The 22,941-nt window shown below is 28.9% G+C and overlaps 1 protein-coding gene across 1 annotated transcript; it reads left to right on the forward strand.

The window, feature by feature from the left end:
* The first annotated feature begins 17,988 nt into the window (after positions 1-17,988).
* Positions 17,989-19,472, forward strand: LOC120137691 (U-box domain-containing protein 27-like). Its single transcript, XM_039153390.1, has one exon. It carries the CDS (start codon positions 18,083-18,085, stop codon positions 19,307-19,309), a length of 1,227 nt encoding a protein of 408 aa, XP_039009321.1. The 5' UTR covers positions 17,989-18,082; the 3' UTR covers positions 19,310-19,472.
* The last annotated feature ends 3,469 nt before the right edge of the window (positions 19,473-22,941 follow it).

Here is a 22,941-nt window from a genome sequence, read left to right on the forward strand (position 1 = left end):
TAGAAAAAATTCAGTCAAAAAATAATATTTTAGATAACGTTTTACCGAAAATATTATTTTTTGACCGAATTTTTTATATTGTGTTGACCTATATAGGCAATTAGAATCGGTCAAAATAATGATGTTTTCGATATTTTTTATCGATTTTATTATTTAAAATAATAACAAAATCGGTAGCGTCTTATTTGACTAGTGATACACAAAAAGATTTTCTTATAAGAATTTTCTATAAAGATGAGTGAAAAAATATTTTTTTAAATATAAAAATTTAGAAGAGTCTAAAATATAATTTATTAATATAAAGTAAAAAAATGAAATAAATCAGTTCTATCCTGATATATTATCAAGAATTTAATTTTTAGGTTGGATATTGTAATATATTATGCTAGACATTTTTTTTCATTTAGCACATCTCACTTGATTTTAGGAGCAAGATGTGGCTAGATTATTATTTCGTCTGGGAATATTTCTTCAAATAAGGATTTTAATAAATTTTTCTAATGTAAAAATATCGTTTTGCAATTCTTTTTTTAAATTTTTGAGTTAATAATCTCATTTTAAACGTGAATTTTTAATTGAAAAATAGTTGTTTGTAAATACTTTCGTAAGCATTCCCAAACGATCCCTATGTAGCGTGCTTGTAATTTTTTTTTCTACATAAATTTTATTATTAAAAGATATTTTTTGGTACTTTATTACTAGGGATGGGTACGAGTAAGGCAAATCATATTTTTTTTATTATTCTGAGATAAGTAAAAAATAATATATATCTAAAGACAACTTTTAATCTTTTGATCATAAACGTTGATATCTTTTATATTTATGATGCTCAAATCCAAAACTTAAAAAAAAAAATAACTCATTTATTATCGAAATCACTTGATTCGTTCGATTTCAATCTTAAATGTTATACACTATCTAAATTTAATCTGTCCTGAAAATTTATGTTATAACATTTGTCTCGAAAATTATTATGAGAATATGGTTGTAAACCCTTCACGAATCTTATCCAACTTGATTTTTTCCTTCACATTCCCTTTTCCCTTTTCCCTTTTCCCTTTTCCCTTTTCCCTTTTCCCTTTTCCCGTTCCCACTTCTTAATGTTAGTCTCTCCTGAATCAATCATGTTTAAGAACCTAGATCCATACAATTCATGTTATATGAGGTACATTACTCAATTAAATCTTATTTTTATTTTTTTAATAGTCTGAGTAATTATAAGTAGGACATATTCATAATTTTTTTTAATCATTGACAATGTAAAGAGTGAATGATGTATGTATATATCAGGGTAGGCATGTGCCCACCATGGAATTCGAATCTTTTTATGTTAATTGTTTATTTTATTGAAAGTGTACACCCTAAAATTTTATATTGTACTTGTTTGATACGAAAGCTTTTTATTATTAATACATATGTGCCCACCCTGAAAAATATTTCTGGATCCACCACTGAATGCACACACATACACCTTACAGACGCAGTTGTTCGAACTCATAACTTCAAGGTTTCCTTTTAGCTGTATAAACCGCTCAATAGATCTTCATATTTCTAATTTTGGGTACATCTTGCATATGTTATTTATTATGCAGTTGGCACAATTGGAGTCATAAAAGGCGAAGCTTAAAAATTGATCATAGGCAACATGCATGTGGTAACATGTGCCAGCTAGAATCACATCTCTTTACATATTGTCAATCAAAGTTGGCACCTAAAATCATTCATTCTAAAATCATGGAAGACGGTGAGGATATAATAATCAATCGAGCTTGCCTACCAACTTATATACTATTAAAGTTTGCCCTTATGGGCTATGCCACGTTGCAAAGAGACATCTCTTCCACATATACGAGGAAAAAGGCCGAAAAGGGACTTTAGTGGCACACCACTCCTTTGAAATTTATTGAATTGTTTTTATATTTTTGTAGAGCATTTTGACATGCATCTGCTCCACACACTGGATTTTGGGTTTAAAATTGGGTTTGGGATTTTCTGCAATTCAAAACATTTGGGCCGCAAATGTGTTTTTAATAGGATAAATTATGCGTTTAGTATCTAAATTATCAATTTTGATCTATTTTAATATCTAAAATTTTAAATTTTTAAAATCATATCTAATGTTTAGTCATTTTAGTACCCTACCGTTAAAAACCAATTAACATGTTTAGACCCTAAACTATCAGTTTTGATTCGTTTTAGTATCTACACTTTCAATTTTTTCAAAACTTAACATTAAATTTTGAACGGGTACTAAAATGAAGCAAAAACTAAAGTTTTTAACGACGAGTACTAAAAAATGAAACAAAAACTAAACTTTAGGTATAGTTTTGAAAAAATTAAAATTTTAAATACTAAAACAGATCAAAACTGATAGTTTAGATACTAAATGTGTAATTTACCCTTTGTTATATGATTCTAGTGTGTCTTTGAAATGGTGTCGAAGTTATATACGTGACAGACACAGACTTCATACTTGTATCGTACACTCATATGTAAAATCAAGTATCATAGGTTCATGCAACCTATCTATTATGAGTATTTCAATAAAAATGTTAGATTCTAAAATGATTTTCGATTAAAAAAATCATATATATTTAAGATACAAATCAAATTCAATAAAGAAAATATAAAAAGATATAATGATATAATTATTTTGAATATTTGCATAATTGGTAAGATAGACTTATGTTTTTCTTTTAGCATTTTAGCTTCCATCGAACTTTTGGTCCAAACATCACATGTTAAAGGGAAATTGTTAGTTGATTAAAAGTCAACACATGTTGTTGATGTAATATTTTTATATGTGTTTAATTGTTAAAATAACATATATTATCACATCACTTTGAGTGACAAAACATATAACATGTTATTATTTTAGATGATATAATACATATCACGTTAATAATTAGACATAAATAAAATAACACGTCAATAATAAATATTAACCATTAATTAACTAACCATTTTCTTCCAAATAAATACGGCCGGGTTTAACATTGTTAGGTAAATGATACATGCATTGATTCTACTTATTTAATTTCCTTCAATGATTTAGAATACTTCATTGCAATAATTTTCAGACAACTGTGGGAGAGCAGTTCATCGATTAACACTATAATGTCAGTAAAAAGGATTTTGTGGAATAATCATTGTAAAACTATTCATTTATTATCATGTCGACAAATTCATAGTAAAAATCAAAGAAAATAACAAAGTATACATATAATTTTTTTTAAATAAAATCGTTAGTTTTATTAAAAATAGAAAATATTTAAAATTATAATGAAAATTTATGAGTATAACCGTAAATCTAAAATATAATTATGACATTTTCTTATTATCATTGAGACAAAAACTAGTCACCTAGATTACATAAGGACTAAAGAAGGAAAATGTTAAAAAACATAACAAAAAAACTCAAATAAAATAAAGATACAAACATATATGATTACATCGATAAACGAACCATAAAATGTGATGAATCTACTGAAAGACCACCGAAAAATTGCAAATCAGAGTCAAGCGACATGAGAAAAATATCTACGAACACAAAACGTGCATCCAAATCCATTCGAGAGTCCAAAACAGGGAAGATCATCATGATAACAAATAAGCGTAATCTTGATCATTCGCGGCGATGTCAAATCTAACCCTAAGAAAAAAGATAAACAAAAACAACGACAAAAAAAGTCGTAAACAATAGCAAAAACCCGTAAGCTACACAAAGGATGAGAAAAATATGTCACAAAGACAGAGATAAACGTGTCGTAAAAGCAGAAAACATGCCACAAAAAAATAATAATAATTATTAAAATACTAAAAAAACAAAGAAAAAAATATAATCGGTGAGCGACAACCAGTATTAAAATCGGTACCGTCATCGGTTAAACAAAATTAAAGAAGAAAAAGTTAGATTGATCAATAAAATTTACACAAATTAAAAAAAAAGAAAAAAAATTAAGAAAGCGGCTAGTTTTTTTCTTTTCTTTTCAAAGTGTACATATAAATGTTAAAGAATATTGGGCATGCGTTTTATAATGATTCCTTTTTCATGAAAGAAATAATGTGCCATACATGCCAATTGATGTATTTGTACATCATATGCAATTTTATTGAAGAAAAATTATGACAAATTTCATAATTTCGTGTAACACAAAACACCCTTATATTTTTGGGCATCAATGATTTGGGGCACCCTCTTCACCTTTTTGCGCGTTCATATCCTCATTATGCTTGCTTAAAACAATTTTTATTCAAATTATCATGAAGAAATAATCAAAATTTACAAGTATATTATATGTTTTATCCTACAGGTAAACTAGTTGAAATATTTATGTCATTAATTGACAACATATCAATATGATACTTATTATATATATACTTAATTATTGGAAAAATGGAAAACAAAACAATCTAAGTGTTACTTGTTAATTGAACGTTGATTTAGTTTTAGGGTTATTGCATAATTTAACTCTTCAAATAATACATAAATTTGCTGCTTCAATATTTATTATATTGTAATTTTATCATTTCAGTAATTGAATATATAATTAGCCAGTTGAATATTCTAGATTTAATTAAACATTTAATAATAGTATAAATTTTATTTTTATTTTTATTTTTCAATTAAAAATAGAGAAAGAATTCCTTACATAATGATAATAATAGATTATCATTAATCAATATGCCGATAAACGTTAATCAGATTTGTGGTGCAATTTTAAATTTGATATTATTGTAGCGCCCCGATTTATGGGTTAGTAATTTCGGGTGAAACCCGAATAAATTTTAAATGGGCTAAGGAAGTTATTTAAAAGCTTTGGGTCAATTCGTGGTTATTTTGGGTTGGGCTAGAGCCCAACAAGGTTTAAAAAGGGTGTTTTTGAGTTGAACGCCAAAGGAGAAGGACTAGGAGTGTAGTTTTCCCCTAACTTGGTCAAAAGGTTGATTTCTTATAATTGCATAGTGAAGTCACGACAGATTAAAACACCTAAATAGGAATAAGCTCTTCTATCCTCTTCTCCTTCACCATTGTCTTCTTCCTTCCTTTCAAACTCTCTCATCTTTCTTCTTGGGCTCATGTTAAAGGTAGAAACTTGTTCCTCCACACTTTATTTTGGTTTAGTGAAGGTAAGATTCAGAATCATCTTCCTCAGAGCTTCAAAATGAGCCCTCGACCGTAGAGTTTGGCCATGGTAGCCATAGAAGAGGGTTTAGATTCTAGGACTCTTGGGTGTTCTAAACCAGTCCCAAAGAGTCTAGAATCACGTTTTTACTTCCCTTAGATCTTCAAGCTAGTTAGTAATACTTTTCTCTTCTTTTGATTAGTGAGAGAATTAGGTGAAAGTTTAAAAGTGAATAACAAGGAGAAGGTGAACCTTGGTTGAGCTTGAGGTCGTTCTGGCAGCTCTTAGGTGAAAGGTAACACATTTCTAACTTTTTCGTACTGCTTGTAGATCAAAATGTAAGCTTGGATACATGTTGCATGTATAAGCCTTTGTGTGCATTTGGATGAGTGTTTAAAGCATGAAAGGGGGTTTTGTTGTGTATCTTAAAGATATGTAGTGATAGGATAACTCTCAAACGTTCATCTTGTCCCTAGAAACAATTATATGAAAGTTGGTGACTCCAATAGGCATGTCCCGATGAACTTGTAATTTTTCCAGAAATGATCGATCTCTTAGGGGAAAGGATCAATCTCTTCGGGGAAAGGATCGATCCCTTACCAAAAAAGATCGATCCCTCGATCGAAATTATTGATCCCAAACTATCTATTGTGCAAAGGATCGATCCATTTCCAAAAGGATCGATCCTTTTGGGGAAAAGATCGATCCCTTCGTTGTTTTGCTCGATTGAAAAAGGTGGAATTTTATTCAGTAGAGGTCTAAAGTGTCATGAAATGTTGTCTTGGTCTCAGCATGTTTAAATGAGTTCAGTTTGGTCCAATAATTTTTACTCAAATTACTTAAACCCTAAATTCAAATACTAATGATAATGATCAAACTCGACTAATAATGCTATGAAATAAAGTGACATAAAACTAGCCTTGTTTGATACTCAAGGAAACGATGATGACACTCGAGTTACTTAACAACGTGAGCGTTTACGTGTATAAAATATTCGGATATATCTAATCTAGTGCTTGGGCACTTTAAATTCTAGTTGGATGTTGTATCGATGCTACGTGACCCGAACAAATCCTAAGTGTTAAGAAGACACTGATGCTAGCTGACCCAGGTCTTCTTTAAGGGTTATAAGTAAATAGGGGTGTGAGTTCCGAGATGCTAGGTGACCTCGAACTACACCATGATACATACTGATTTCTTGAGTATTGCCTTTGCTCATAACTATTTTATATCATGCTTATATATTGGATGCATGTAGTATAGTTTGGTTATTTTTGTGGCACTGAGTTTGTGAGTTCAGCGTATGGAATATGTTTATGCAAGTCAGTATGTGCCAATTGAGGAGCTCTTCGCCAGACTTTGATTCCAGACTCGACTTCTCTAGAGTACGTCTCGAGAGTTTTAGAGGGCATGTACCGTCATAGACCCTTATTTGAATTTTCAATTGTAACAGTATTTCGATTACTAATATTTTTGGAGACTTATGACGGGAGCTCTCCTTATATTTTATATTTGTCTGGTAATTAAATTTTATGGATGGTACCTTCATGAAACGTTTTCAAGAAAAAAAATGGTTAGCCACTCACGTGATTCCGTGTGACATCGTAATTCAATGACCTTTCGGGTCGAATTTTATTAGGATGTTCCAATCATTCCTTTTCTTTTCTAATTATAAAGAATTGATCCCTTTCATCCCTTTTAAATGTTTAACTACTGTTTTCAAAAGGACCGATCCCCGTGAAAAGAGATTGATCCCTTCGTTGTTTGCTCAATAAAAATGGTAAAATTACCTTCATTAAAGACTTAAAGTGTTCCCTAAGTCCTTGGATGGTCCTAAACTTTAAAATGTATTTAATTTGGTCCAAAATTTGATTTCTTAATTAAAGTTGGGTTTTAATTTGGATTTCGTTGAAATTTGTTCTATCACTCTATAAAAACACTAATTGCATGATGGAACTATCAATTTCATGTTTTTGGTTTATTTCCATACATTGAAAAGTTTACATTTTAGTCCCTAATCTGAGCATGTTCAATTAAGTCCCTAAATGATGTCCGATTAAGCTAAAATTTTGCATGTGGCTAATTAAAGGTTAATAATCCATATTGATAGGTTTAAATTCCATTTTTGTTTTGAATTCAATAATGACATGTCACATGTGGAATGATTATTTTACCCCTATAAAGTTAATATCATTTATTTTGCAGTGCACGATTGTATGAATGTCGTAAGCATGATTATGTTGTATATCGTTGTTGTGTACTGCATGTTGAATGTTTATTTTTAATTTCTTTTGTTTTGTATGCATGGTTACAGTTTTTGATTTGTCCAACTTGATCGAAATCTAATGTGCACTAATTATTCGGGTCATTCTTCGTGGTTGGGTATAGGGTGTTAAATTAATGACGTGAGAAAAAAAATTAGGAACAAGTAATGTTAATAATGTAAGCAGAAATGTGGAAAGTAAATAGAGGAGGGGCATGTACGAAGCAAATTACCTTAGTGATTAAAGAAATCTATGTTGTTCCTAAAGGTTATGGGTTCAAACACTAGCAACTGTAAGGGTGATTAAACGTTCATTATCAAATGGTTCAAAATATTTAAAAATATATTACTTTGTAATCACTTTAAACTAATGAAAAAATAAAGAAGGGGCATGCATTCATTTATATTTACATCGTTAATAATTTTACAGGTAATCAATATAGGATCCACTAAGCTGGTGTTTATAAGTACTAGTTAAAGATAATTATTAATTCTATATAAAGGTTTTTTTTTTTATTTTCTGGGTTCTTAGCACCACGTATGCGTGTGGTATATAAATGTTCATTGTTAGATTATTGAGAGTTTTTGAATAGATACTATATTGTATTTACTTAGACTAATAAAAAATAACTAATTGTAATATATATTACAAAAATCATATATTTGTTGCACTTGATCTCAAAAATTTTATTGGAAGCCAAGAACAAGTTCTTTGCTTTACAGGTTTGATTGGTCATTATTAATTTCTTTGAACAATTTAAGCTTGAATTGTATAGTTTTCATTAAGGCATGTCCTTGATTAGGGCAATGAATCATTTCCCCATATGGATTGGCCATTACCATGGGTAAATTTGGGAGTAAATTCATCGGGCAATGAAAATCACAGTTTTTTCGTTATCCTAGCATAAAAACGTTCATTATTCACCCTCTTTTAACGACAAAACGTGACAAAAAAAAGTAAACATCTTTTGTTCATGATCTTCTTTAACATAATCAATTGCATTCTTCTAATCCTAAAGTAATTTTTGGGCATTAAATAATTTCAACCGAAGATGGAAAACTCGAAGTGAAAAATTCAATTACTGAAATATTTTATATTAGATTAGATTTTAAACATCAAATAAATAAATAATTGTTATTTTTTGAGATCTGGATTCGAGTACCATAGATGTCAAGACTGTGAGCGTTCAATGTCAAAAGATTGAGAGTTATATTTGAATATATACTGCCTTGTACTTAACATAGACTAACAAAAAAATATTTTAATTTTAATTTCTATAATTTATAATTAAATTCCAATATATTTTTGAACGAGTAATTAATTGTAAACAGATTAGTAGATTGCCTCATTATTTGGAAAAAAAATCAAAATTTCAAGAGGAATCCGATCTTGAAATTGATAGAGGCTTTCAAATTGTTAATTTTCATATTTTTTTGATAATATAAAAAAAGAAAAGCTGATGATTAGGCCAATTTGTTGCCTTTACCCCTTCCTTGTATTATTAAGTTACTCCACATTTTTCATCATTATACCTCGTGGAAATTCAATGGTATATTATGTTCGTCATAGAAATACTTATGCGTGTGTATATATATAATTCTAAATAAAATATTTAAATAAATTTGAAGATATATTAGAATATATATATATATTTTAGAATATAGAAGTGTATAATAGAACTAATATTCTAACATCTAATATAAATTATATGTATAATATAAACTCAATAATAAAAAATAAAAATTTACCCTTAACATTGGCAGTAATATATATATATATATATATATATATATATATATATATATATATATAAATCAAGTGACATCGGTGGTAGATAAATTGTTGTTATTTATCTGATGTCCCAAATTCGAGTACCAATAATGTTAGGAGTGTAAACGTTCAACGCCAAATAATTAATAATTATTTTTGAACCAATATTGTCTTATACTTACACTAGTTTAATAATATATATATATATATATATATATATTAAAAAATTAATTATTACTACAAAATAGCCACCTATTTATTGTTAAAAAAAAGATAGCCTCATATTTTAATCAAGAGATTCTCGATATGAAAAGGTGAAAGTTGAGAAGAAGATCCAAAACACAACTGAAAATCAGATTTGTATTTCTTTTCCTATATTTTTATACACAATACTTCTCGTCATACCGAGGATATAAGCCCAAAAGAGAGAGGGAAAAAAATAAAGTTGAATGCTATTAGTTCCTATATCTCTACATACACTAGCCATCATCAGCTTGTATCCATTGCCAATAAGAAAATTGAAAATGAAACCCCAACAAAATCACCTATTTTTGGAGTTATGATCAGGAATGTGTTCATGGTGATAGCCAAGTTTGTAAGCCAAGCTCATTGTGTTTCCTGGAAGGAACAGAAGCTGGAATAGGGAAATGTCTGGGCAAGAACCCTAGAAAATGGCCTGTGTACTGTGATCTTGGGTGGATTCTGAAAACCTTGCTGGGTATTCTTGAACCATGGCAATGCTGAACAAGGAAGAAGAGGCAGACAAGTAGAAGCAGTTTCCTCCTACATCCGACCATCATCGAGCTCCGGTTGTGAACTTGTAATAGATTAAGGAGATGGAGGGCAATGGTGTGAATTGAGAGGGCTGTCAGTTGTGTTCTTCTGGAGCAAAAGTTGGAGGGAGAGAGATATTAAGAAAGATTTGGGAGGGGCAGCAAATTCAATGTTAGAGGAATAAGAAGGAAAAGAAAAGGAGGCGACTTTTAAAAGAAAATAAAATGCTTGTCTTCCAACAATAGATAGTTTATTATTATTATTATTATTATATATATATAGGAAAGATTTCGCTTACAATATATAAAATTAATAAGTTTTATGTTAATTTATAGTCATTAAATTTAAATAAATAAATTATTTAAATTTAATTAAAATTTGTAACACATAAATAAATATTTTTTAACTCACAGTAAAATAATATATCTTTCTACCTCAATCCGAAAATTCTAAATCTTATACCCAAACCATAAAACATAGATCTTAAGGTTTAAATCTTAAATCCTAAACTCAAAATCCTAACCCTAAAAAGAAATAAAATATTATTTGACTGTGAGTTATAGAAATATTTATTTATAGGTTATAAATTTTAATTAAATCTTATTTATTTAATTATTATAAATTTAATGGCTATAAATTGATGTAAAACTTATTATTATATATATTAAAAAATATAAGATGATTACAAGGTAGTATCAGTTCAAAATCTATCTTAATTGTAGATCAATTATACATACCCTATATATAAAGTTGTTTCGACTCTGGATTTGAAGAACAACATTATATTTTACGACTTATATCACTTCATATATTCAATTTATCTCAATATGTATACTATATGTAGCTCGTAAAAAATAATTATATTATAAATAAATTTTTTGATTAAGATGAATTCAATAGTTTTTGTTCTCACGAGTTCTAAATTTAATCTTAATTTTACTTAAAGGGGAAAGAAAAAACTCTAGAAGAAGAAAGGAGAGTGTTCTTAATGGATCTAGAATTTATTTATTACGTAAAAGAATATAAGAAAACAAAGATAAACAGACCAACCATTCATTGGAAATCATAAAAAAGAAATAGTATTTTATAAATTATCCGACAATACTTTATTTTATTTAATACATTAAGTTTATATTTTGAGATTCTTACATATTATTTCCAGAAGTATTATTTTATTTAATAAAATGAAGAAGCCTAATATTTAAACCTCAATCTAAATTCAGTCTTGGCATTATATACAAACGTTGAAATCTAATTACTATTAAACCTTAATTTATTGAATGATATTATTAATAAAATAAAATAAATTTAAAAAAATTTAATTATATAGAATATGTATATTATTAATAATTATAAAAATTGAAAAATATTAAAAAATATGTAGTAGAATTTAAAAAAAATCACAAATGGTCTCTCGATTATAGGAGATTGTTCTATTGAGTCCTTCGACTATTAAAATTTGTAAAATGGTTCATCGACTATAAAGAGTTGTTTTGTCGAGTTCCTCAACTATTAAAAGTTACAAATGGTCATCCAACTATTTATTATGTTTCAAACTCATCATTTCCGTTTAAAATTAATGATTATATGAAATGTACGTTAACATGTTGACTAATATATGATAGTCGTTTGAGATTATAAGATTAAATTTTTTCATATCTCAGTTAGCATGTTAACTTTCAACTTAGACTGTTGTTAATTTTTTAACGAAGTATGATGAGTTTGGAACGCAATGAATAACCGAGTCACCATTTTATAACTTTAATAGTGAATGTACTCAACAAAACAACTCTATTTAATCATAGGACTATTTTTTTACTTTTAATAGTTGAATGTCTCAACAAAGCATTATCATATAATCAGGGGACAAATTTATATATTTTACCCTAAAAATTTAAGAGTAAATTATGCATCTAATACCTAAACTATTAATTTTGGTCTGTTTTAGTACCTAAACTTTCATTTTTTTCAAAATCATACCTAAAGTTTAATTTTTGTTTCATTTTAGTACTCTTGTTCAAAATTTAACTTTAATTTTTTAATACAAAATTGAAAGTTTAGGTACTAAATGGACCATAATTGATAATTTAGATATTACATGCATTAAGTTTTTAACGGTGGAGTACTAAATTGAAACAAAAATTAAATATTATGTATGATTTAAAAATTAAAAATTAAAATAATAAAATATATAAAAGTTAATATTTTAGATACTAAATAAGTAGTTTACCCAAAAATCAAACTACCACTTTTAGAAAAGTGGGGAGAAGAATTGTGTATTTGGCAAAAGGAAACGTGGAGGCTTTTGACCATGTTGCATTACGTCATGTTTTATCTGTTGAATGTGTTGGGTCAACATAGCAATTGTTGGGTTTTTTTCTTTCACCAATAGGGGAAACAATTTAATTAATTAACTCACTAGGATGTATAAAAGTTTGTTTATCGATTTATGTATTTATTATAGTGACTCGAAATTTATCAAGATGATAAGTTTTAAAAATATTTTTTTATTTAAATTTTTATTTCGATGTGATAAAATTTAATAAATAAATAATATTTTATTAGAACTAGTCACCTCAAAATGATGAATTTAAATTAAAAATATTATTCAAGTAAATTCGTCAGTTCAACATGATGAGGTTCTTGAACATTCTAGTGAATATAGTAAATCCCAAAATAAACATCTATACGTCATAGGGCTAATTAATAAAACAATTTACTCTATTAGGCCAAAAAAACCCACAATTATTGTTTTAGACCCCAATTTGTGGCTAACTTTATTCGTCAAAATTGATTTTCTTTTTTTCTTCTTCGTTTCCTCCTTTTTCGTTCTCATATTTTGATCCTCATCGTCTCGTCGACAATAGAAGTCGATGTTAAATTTAAGATTAAGAGAGAAAAATATTATTTTATGAGGAGAGAATATTTTTAAGAGAGTAAAACTTATTGAATATTGAGTTTTGAAAAACATAACATGTTTGCTCAGTGTTTATAGGAAAACTGTAAGAGAATTTTACTCTAACTAAATATCTTTTAATATCTAAATTTAAACATATAATAATATATTCTAAATTTAAAATATTAAACAAATATACACTTCTTTTATTATTCAAACTTAAACAAATATTATTTTAATTTGAAATATTCAAAAGTATATAATTATTTTTAATATTCAAAATAAAAAAGAAAATAAATACCTTCTTAAATTGATATATTCAAAAAATAATTATCCTATTGATATTCAAGTTACATAACATCTTTTAATTTATAATTTTTTAAAATGAATCTGAATTTAATATAAATATTAAATCTATCAAAGTAATTCACTCATTTTTCATCCGTCAATAAATCTTAATTTTTTTCCAATTTTATTTCTCCCTCCTAAATGTAAATTCGGTGTATATTTAAACATAAAACAACTTAAACTCTGCAATCTAACATATCGTTTTTTTTCCTTCTCTTGTGAAATAATTATTTTTTTGGCCTTTGACAATCGAATCATACACTAACACTTTTTTTATTTGTCAATTTAATCCTTGAACTTTAGAGAAATAAAAAAAAAAGTGTTGTGACTCAGTAATACTCAATGTTACTCTCCATCTACATATTCTTTCCACGATATCACATTGTTGTTCTCATCATTCGCAACCAACGTGTTGATTGTTTTTCTTAATTATTAGCAACGTAAACATCCTGTAATCTGCAGACACAACTGTTTGAACCTAAAACTTCAATGGAAATAACACTGTATTGAATTATTGGGACCACTGAATAAATTTACGAACATATACGATTTTAAAATCATACATGCTAATTAAAAAACGTTAAATACATAAAGTGTTTACACAGGCATAAGAGTTTAGTAATGCGAAACATCTCAAATCAAAATACATTAAAAGAATAATAACAGGTACGCAGTCGAAAAAAATACTCCCTTAAAGATTGGGACACAATCAATTAAATCCAAGATACGCACGTATATGATAATTAGTTGAATAATCGAACATGAACCTCTTTATTATTATTATTATTTTCAAAGAAAAAGGCAATTAAAAAACTAACCCTAAAATTATTAGTTAGTTATGCATGATAACCCGCGTGCTAACTGAATTATTTCAACTTGTCTTTAGAAAATGATTTTGATCTGAAGTAATCCATGGATGGATGCTGAAATGCAGGAACCTCCACGCCCACTATTAAATGGCGATCATTAAAAATTATGAATTCGATATGAAATTGTTGATTTTCACGCGATTTTCATCAAGTATCGATCTAACTATTTTCCCTTTTTTTTATAAATTAATCTGATATTCGATCTAGTAATTGATTAATTAAGTTTAGAGTGATTACAAGATGATATTGATTCAGAATTTTCTTAACCTATTAACAATGCAAAATATCCTACAGACGCAACTGCTTAAATCGTAGACCTCTAAGAGGAATAACATTTCCTTCTACTACTGAGGTCACTTGATGAGTTCTAAATTTTATTACATATAAATCTTATCTATATCATTCAAAAAGCTCATTCCATTTTTTAAAATTTGAATGTAGTTATTTCTCATTTAAGAGTATATGAGATTGTGAATATTTTTTAAATAATCTGTAATGATCATAAGGTAGTATTTGCTCATAATTTTTCTTACTTATTGATAATGCACATACACTCTACCATCGTAGTTGTTCGAACCCGAAACTTCTAGAGAGAGTAACATTCTCTTTCACTATTGAGATAGTTCTATGGGTTTCAGACTACATATAATTAAAATATTAGAAAAATTCTATAACGTTCTACGGGTATCGACGAGCACCATTAGTTTAATTTATAAAATTTAAAATTCTAAAGGTTAAACGTATAATTATCAATTAGTTAAAAAATTAAAGGTAAATTATTTACAATAAAGAGTAAATTATAACGGTGATCACCTAACTATTGTCCCTTTTTATTTTGATCACTATTTTTAAAATTTTGTCAACCATGTCACTCAACTATTTAAATGCATTCAATTAAGCCACTTGCCATTAATATTTAACAGAGAAGCTGATGTGACAGTTAAAATATTTGGTATAATTATACATTTGGTCACTGTTACTTATATATATTCTATCAATTAGGTCCTAATTTTAATAAATTAAAATAAACTTAACCCTCAAAACTAGTAATAGCAACAAACAAATTACAAGCCAATTTGACTATGCAAAACGTAACCTCTTCACCCACCATTCAATTCAACTCAATGCCAACAACCAGCTCCCATTGATTTCAATGAACAAAAAACTAACTATATATTTGAATTTCAAAAGTTTCATGAGGTAGCATTTCGGAATTCATATTTCAAATTTTGGATTCGAATTTAAAAATAGTGCAAATTGTCTGATAAAAAATAATGCAATTATAATATTCAAAATTATTTCTCAAATTCATGGATTTGTTAGATAACTATTAAGTATAAATTTGAAACTCTTATACTATTTATGAATTTGACAATATGTATATATGTTTGAGTCTCAACTAATTCATTCATAATTGATGCATATCTAAGTACCCCAAACATACCATAGTATGAAAATAGTATCCCGCATATGACTACGTACTTTACTCAAAATCCGAGTCAGATCCACCTAGGCAATAAACACAAATATTCCCCGTAGTTGCAATATGCGAGCACTGATGCGACGTCGACATTACTGCCACAACCGTGATTCTGGAGGCGATTCGAACTGGTTTGGCTTGGAGCTTAGGAAATGCAGTGATCATCTCCACTAGATTAGGGGCACGTGCTTGTCCATATTCCGACACGCGACGAATTTGATCGCGTTTAGGTCTACTGTTTGATTCTTCCGATAAAAGTTCCACCATGGAGTTGATAATTTCGACAATGGCTAGAATTCGGGCCTCTTCTTAGGTTTGCCATGTAATAAGTTAAAATTAAGATCAGACATATGTCATTACACTTGGCACCAATGACACATAACATTATTTGATTTGAGGGTTAAATTTATTTTAATTTATAAAATTATTATAAATTTGATGGAATATATAAGTAACAGTGATCAAATGTGTAATTATACCAAATATTTTAACTGTCACATAAGCTTATTCGTTAAATATTAACGACAAGTGGCTTAATTGAATGCATTTAAATAGTTGAGAGACTTTATTAACAAAATTTAAAAAATGGTGGTCAAAATGAAAATTGGCAATAATTAGATGATCACTTGTATAGCTTACCATTTATTTTAAATAATTTATTTTTAAATTTTTAACTAATATATAATTATACGTTAAGTCCTTTAAAATTTTAAACTTTTATAAATTAAATTAATGGTACTCATCACCGCTCGTCGAACGTCATCACCGCTCGTCGAACGTGGAAGAATCTTCTAAAATATTATATAAAAAGAGAATTGAGTGACTAGTGGATTGTGGACGTTGGTGGAGAATTGAAATTCGATTCATTACATGATTTGCCTGTACTGATAGTGTCTTCCAAGCTTCATTGTAATCATGCTCTCAATCCGTAATTCAAGCGACCGGCCTTGTATCTAAGCATTTCTTTTAACAACTTTTTGCAAATAATAATAATTAAGAATTTAGAGATAAAAAAATATTATTTTTTTAGAAGTCTCGAGTTTAAATAATTACGTTAATAATAATTTTTAATTTACAACATACTGTTTATAATGAACATTTTATCTTTTTCAAACTCACTTTTTAACAATAATCTCAAACACTTAAATTTTAAAATACATTTTTGTAAAATACTTTAAAATTTACTTTTCAAAAGCTATGTCAAATTAACCCTAAATTTTGTAAAATTAATACACTAAATGCAAAAAACAACATATTGTATATATACAGTTGTTTTTTTATTTACAATATTTTATTACAATTATATGTACATACATACGCATAGGACTCGATTACGTACTAATATAAATAATAATGGCTATAAAGTTTAGTTAAGCTAACCCTACATCGAAAGAAAAGTGTAATGGATGTATTAGCATATTAGGTTTATTAGTTCAAAACAAGCGTAAACAACACTGCCTGTCCACCCACCGACAATGATTAGAAAAATAGGTCAAAAAGTTTAGGACTAAAGTGGAAAACATAACAAGTTCAGGGATTAAAATTGGCTTTAACCCTGCAAATAATGTAATGCAATCATGCCCACCCACCCATTCATGCACTCGGGGATTTCATTCTACGCATTTGATTGTCCACCATCTAATATCCGCCGTTCATTTCAAATGGTGATCAGCTACACGATCATTTCTGTTATCCATCCCCCGGCTCATATTTTTCAAAGTCCTATGCATAATGACTAAAAATTATTTGAGAGAAAAATATTTAAAATTTTTGACCAAATCGAACCGCTAGCATTCGTTTGACCAAACGCTTCAAATTTGAGAAAATGTTTAAAAAATTAAAAGGGTAAACTATATCAAATACCACTAACTTTAAGTGTTCTATCGTTCATACTACTAAACTTTTAATTTCGCCAATCATAATATTAAACTTTGATTTTTGTTTCAGTTATGCTACTAAATTTTGATTTTTGTTTCAATTATAGCATTAAACGTTAACAACATGATGATGTGGCCGATGACTGTCGACGTAGGCACCTTACCAAAAACGACGTTTTAATCCTATTGTTAATGATTTAACGAACCAATGGTATAATTGAAATGAAAATCAAAATTCAGAGTTATAATTTACAAAATTAAAAGTTCAGTGGTATAAATGAGAAAGCCTAAAGTTTTGTAGTATCTGGTGTAGTTTAACCAAATTAACCATAAGTGTTGATAGGACACTTTTTTTATTTTAATGATGATGCAATTGTAACTTATGAGTGATAAGTCAAAATCATTGTTAGCGATTAAAATAAAGTCAAAATATAATGTTAAATATGATATAAAAAAGTGGGTGACCAAATTAGAACCATGTGAATAGTTAGATGATAAAATATGTAGTTTATCCTCAATTTATTTAACAAATATTAAAAACACTGATAACGTCAAGTCTTAGACTATTTCTCACCTTTCTTTAAACCTCGCCATCTACCTTCCACTTCTCCAACCTTTTCTTTTTCTCTGATTTTTTTTCTTTTCTCACTTTCTCGCTGTCCAAACAAGAAAAAGAAAATGGGAAGGGACGATTTATACATTACGGTTCCAAGTTTTTTCCGGTGCCCGATATCGTTGGATGTGATGAAATCTCCGGTGAGCTTGTGCACGGGCGTAACATACGACCGAGCCAGCATCCAACGGTGGCTAGACGACGGCAACAACACGTGTCCGGCCACAATGCAAGTTCTCAAAACGAAAGAACTCGTCCCGAATCGGAATTTACAGCGTCTCATCCAGATCTGGTTCGACTCTGTCGCTCGCCGCCAGCTCGACGCCGTCTCGGGACCCAAATCAGTCTTCGTTCCCTCTCGAAATCAGGTCAAACTCTTGATCAAACATCTAGACAACAACAATTGCTTTTCCTCGTTAACGAAGATCCTTCACTTCGCGAAAGAATCAGATGAAAATCGCCAATTCCTTGCGAGAATCGACTGTTTTTTCAACAAAGTGTTCGATTTCATGAGGAATGAGGAATTCGATTTCAAGTTAGTCGAAAAAGTTGTTAAGCTTTTGGATTTGATGTCAAATAACGTTTCCGATAAGAAGCCATTGTTGGAAACGAATTGCTTGTCGACAATTCTTCTGGTTTTACAGAGAGGGAATTCAGATTCACAAATTCAAGCGGTCCGATTACTGGAATCCGTAGCTATCGATGAAGAATCCAAGCTCAAAATAGCTCACAAAGAGGGATTGATCCCCGAATTGGTGAAATCTTTGAGGAAAGAGAAGAACCCAAGATTGATCGAAGCGAGCTTATCTTGTTTGATCGCAATCACAACTCCAAAACGCGTAAAAATCAAACTAATCCAACACCGAACAATCCCAGAACTGAAGAACCTTTTATCCCAGCCAAACACCACCATTCCGATAACCGAGAAGTCACTGAAGCTACTGGAAGCGTTATCGACGTGCAAAGAAGAGAGAGCGGCGGAGATATGGCGGGACACGGTGTTGTTACAAAGGGTCGTTGAGAAAGTGATGAAAGTGTCGAGCAATGCGACGGAGCACTCGGTGGCAATACTTTGGAGCGGTTGTTATTTGTTCAGAGAGCGGAAAGCGCGAGAAGCGGTGGCGGGCGGTGGCAATGGGATGATGATGACCAAGTTGTTGTTGTTGATGCAGAGTAATTGTTCGCCGGCGGTTAGGCAAATGTCGGCCGATTTACTCAAGATATTTCGGGTTAGTTCGAAGCTTTGTTTATCGAGTTATAATACTAAGACTACTCATATTATGCCGTTTTGAAGAATTTTCCCGGGAAAATGAAAACCCAGGTTTGTAAATCGAAGCGAAACTTTTCATACCAAAATTTTTGTATTCACTGTTACTTTTGAAATCAGTTGGTCTGAAATCATGAGAAGCTGAAAATTGATTTGATGTTAAACTGGGAAAAGGACAAAGCAGGGGCTCATTTAATGCCATTCATGAATTGCACTTTCATAGTCAATGAAGGACCTGTAAGTGACACACACACAGTGAAGTGTATTGTAATAATTTCTGTCCAATCTTAATCTGCGTTGCTGTTTCTAGGGAAAAGTACACATTAGTACCTCAATTATCATTTTTTTCGTTTTGGTCACTTAAATATTTTTTCAAAATTCTATCTAAAGTTACGTTTATATTTTATTTTAATCATCAACTTTAAAAAAATTAATAAAATTGGTCACATGATATTATTTTATGATAATATCTCAATATCACAATTAATTTTTTAACAATAGATGATCAAAAATAAAATCAGAACTAACTGTTGGTTGTACTTTAAAAAATAATTAGATGATCACAAATATAATAAAAATGATAATTGTGATAGTAAAATGGAATGACATTTTTTGGTTTAATTGATAGAATTAAATTAATTAGTTTTTTTTTTTTAAATCGAAACATAATAATTTTGAATTATATATAAGGGTAATCATAAATCGAGTTTCTGATCGACTTTACTCGAGAAGTTTACCCCTTTATTTGAAATTTGATTTATTTCGAGTTTAGAAATGTTCTATTAAATTGTACGAATTAAGTGACTTTGGTGATAAATAAATTTTTGTTATTCATTGAGTTCCTGGGTTCGAGCATAAAAAATGTTAGAACGTGAGCATTAAATGTCAAAAGATTAAAAGTTATATTATAGTAATTATCTTTAAATATATAAAGAAAAATTATATTATACTCTTCGAGATGGAATATAGGCTGAAATTTTTTCAGTTTAAACCTGAAGATTAAATTGGATTTAAACTTGTCGTATTTGAGTAAAATAACTATCCTTAATTACATCTAATGGTTCGAGGTTTCATTGGTTTGTTCAATTGGAAAATTCATTTAATGGAAAATTTTATATCCGATTTCTTTTAAAAAAAATTCACACAAAATTTTTACGATAATTGATGTTAGCTTATTCCATAAACCAGACCAAATTAGTTTGTTACAATAATTGTTTAGTTTTTAGGGTTTTGTACTTCTAAAATTTTCTTTTATCAAAATAAATTATGCATTTAAATTTAAAAATATATAAATTTAATCCACATTCTTAAACCAACAAAAATATAAATTTCTTAAAATTAAATAAACTTAATTAAATTAGTTAAGTATGATTATATTAAAAGAATAATCAAGTACCAATTAATTTGTTAGTTAATTGAGGTACTTGGCATAAAGTAATTCAGGTTTCATGTGGGTGGAGGCAAGAAATTATTTCATAGGTCCGACTTATCACATTATTCATAGTCTCAATGAATGACAATCATAAATTTTTAAATAACTACCTACTTTTTATTTACACGTAGGAAAGAGATGAAGATTCACATTAGGAAAAAATGATGTGGACAAATATTATTGGTTGAGACTATAGATGACATGGTGAGACTGCATCATCTATTAATTTCAGGGGCGGAGGCCAGGGCCGTGGCTGGGGGGCGCAAATTGCGCGACCACGCAATGCCCCAAAAAAAATAGGGCCCAAAAAAAAATTATAGTGACGTTTTACCTACAAATTATCACCACAATTAATCTATCATCAATGCTATTTGTTAAGATAACGTGACCCGTAAAAAATTGAACAATATAATTTTTTAAGAAATATAATAAAAATAGAAATTTTACTTTTTAAAAATATAATTAGAGAACATGATGGAATTTATTCTAATTAATGTATGTAATATAATTAGAGAAAATACTACAAGAAATAAATATTGGGAAGTGGAAGTGTGGACAATATTGAAATTATAACATTGGATTGAATAATCAATTTGACTCATATTAGAGTTAGTATTTGATCAGAGAAGTATGTACTACCCAGCTAAACTCGATTTGACCTGAGAAGCATACACCGTCCACCCAACTTAACCCAACTAGAGAAATATATTCATTCCATCCTAATTCGTTCCAACTTAGATTTTTAGAATAAAAATCCACATATAATTCGACTCAACATAAATATGCATAAAAAATTATTTAGTAAAATAAGAAGTTTATTAAAAACTTGTCGAGAGATAATATTATAATAATTATCCCTAAATCTATAGAAGAAATTATCTTGAATTAGGTCAGAAATTTTTTCCTTTAATATGAAAATGACCCAATCCAAACCTATTTTTATATAAAAAACCAACCCTATTTAGTCGGGTCAGAATCCAATTATTTCGTGTTAAAGTGATATCCCTAACTCCCATAATATTTTAAGCATTTCAGTATTTAAAGTTTCATTTTGGGTCAAAATGACTATTAATTTGATATAAATTATTTGTTGACTAATGATTAACATTTGTCGTTGGCGTGACAGGTTTTATATGTCCAAAAAATTAATGTGACATATCACATAATCACTTTGAACGTGTGACAGTGTTACATTATTACTTATATACGTGTGACATATGCCACGTAGTATTTATGCACAAATGATAGCGTTCCTTTAGCAACCTTTTGAATATATATGGCTTGTTACATTAACGACAAATCTTGATTGTTAATTAGTTTTCATCCAATCAGGGATATTTTGATCCAAAATAAAACGTTGGATTAAGGTACTTTAAGGAAATATAAATTAAAATGACTATTTAACTAAACGTTAAAGGTCAATAGAAGATCATTTTATAGCTTACGGAGGTCAATTGACCCCACTTAAATAGTTAAAGAGTAAATGTTATTATGTTTATTGAAAAATTCATTCAAGGTTATGAAGTGCATTAAAAAACCTGCATGGACAATAAATGTTAACACGTAAAACATGCTCGACTGGTTTCATTTTATTTTTCTTTCTCATTACCAAAAAGATTAATTCATTAAATAATGCATTTAAAAAAATTGTGGGTTCTTCAGATTTTTTATATTTCTTGATGTTTAAAAAGGGATTTATTAGTTTGAAAATTGACGAAAAATGGGCAGGTGCAAAAGGGAGAAAAATACTGGTTTAGTTGAGACAGTTGTACAACCACACAATAAAGGAAATGACCTGCTTAGTAGTTGCGTTTAGGTCCCACACTCTTTATATGGATAAATTACGTCATTCCTTATTATAATTTACGCTCTCTCTTATATTGTTCACTGTACTTTTGATTTTTTTTAATTTACTCATTGAATTTTTAAATTGTTCATGTTGTAATCACTCTGAATTATTTTATTATTATTTTTGTATGATATGACATTTATTATTATTATGATTATTATTATTTAATATAAAATAATTTAAAATATAAAATAAAAATAGAAGGTGTTTGGACACAACTACTAACTGTTGTCGACCATCATAGATGGTGGTAGTTCGATCTCTAATTTCATAGGTCATTTTGGCTCGACACCACGAGTCTGAATCTGACCTCCATTTTATCGAAACTTGCTCCGAAACACATGAATTAGAGATAGAAAGTGAAGAAGCTAAACGT

Source organism: Hibiscus syriacus, unplaced genomic scaffold (genome assembly GCF_006381635.1).
Source record: "Hibiscus syriacus cultivar Baekdansim isolate YM2019G1 unplaced genomic scaffold, ASM638163v2 tig00110676_pilon, whole genome shotgun sequence".
NCBI lineage: Eukaryota > Viridiplantae > Streptophyta > Magnoliopsida > Malvales > Malvaceae > Hibiscus > Hibiscus syriacus.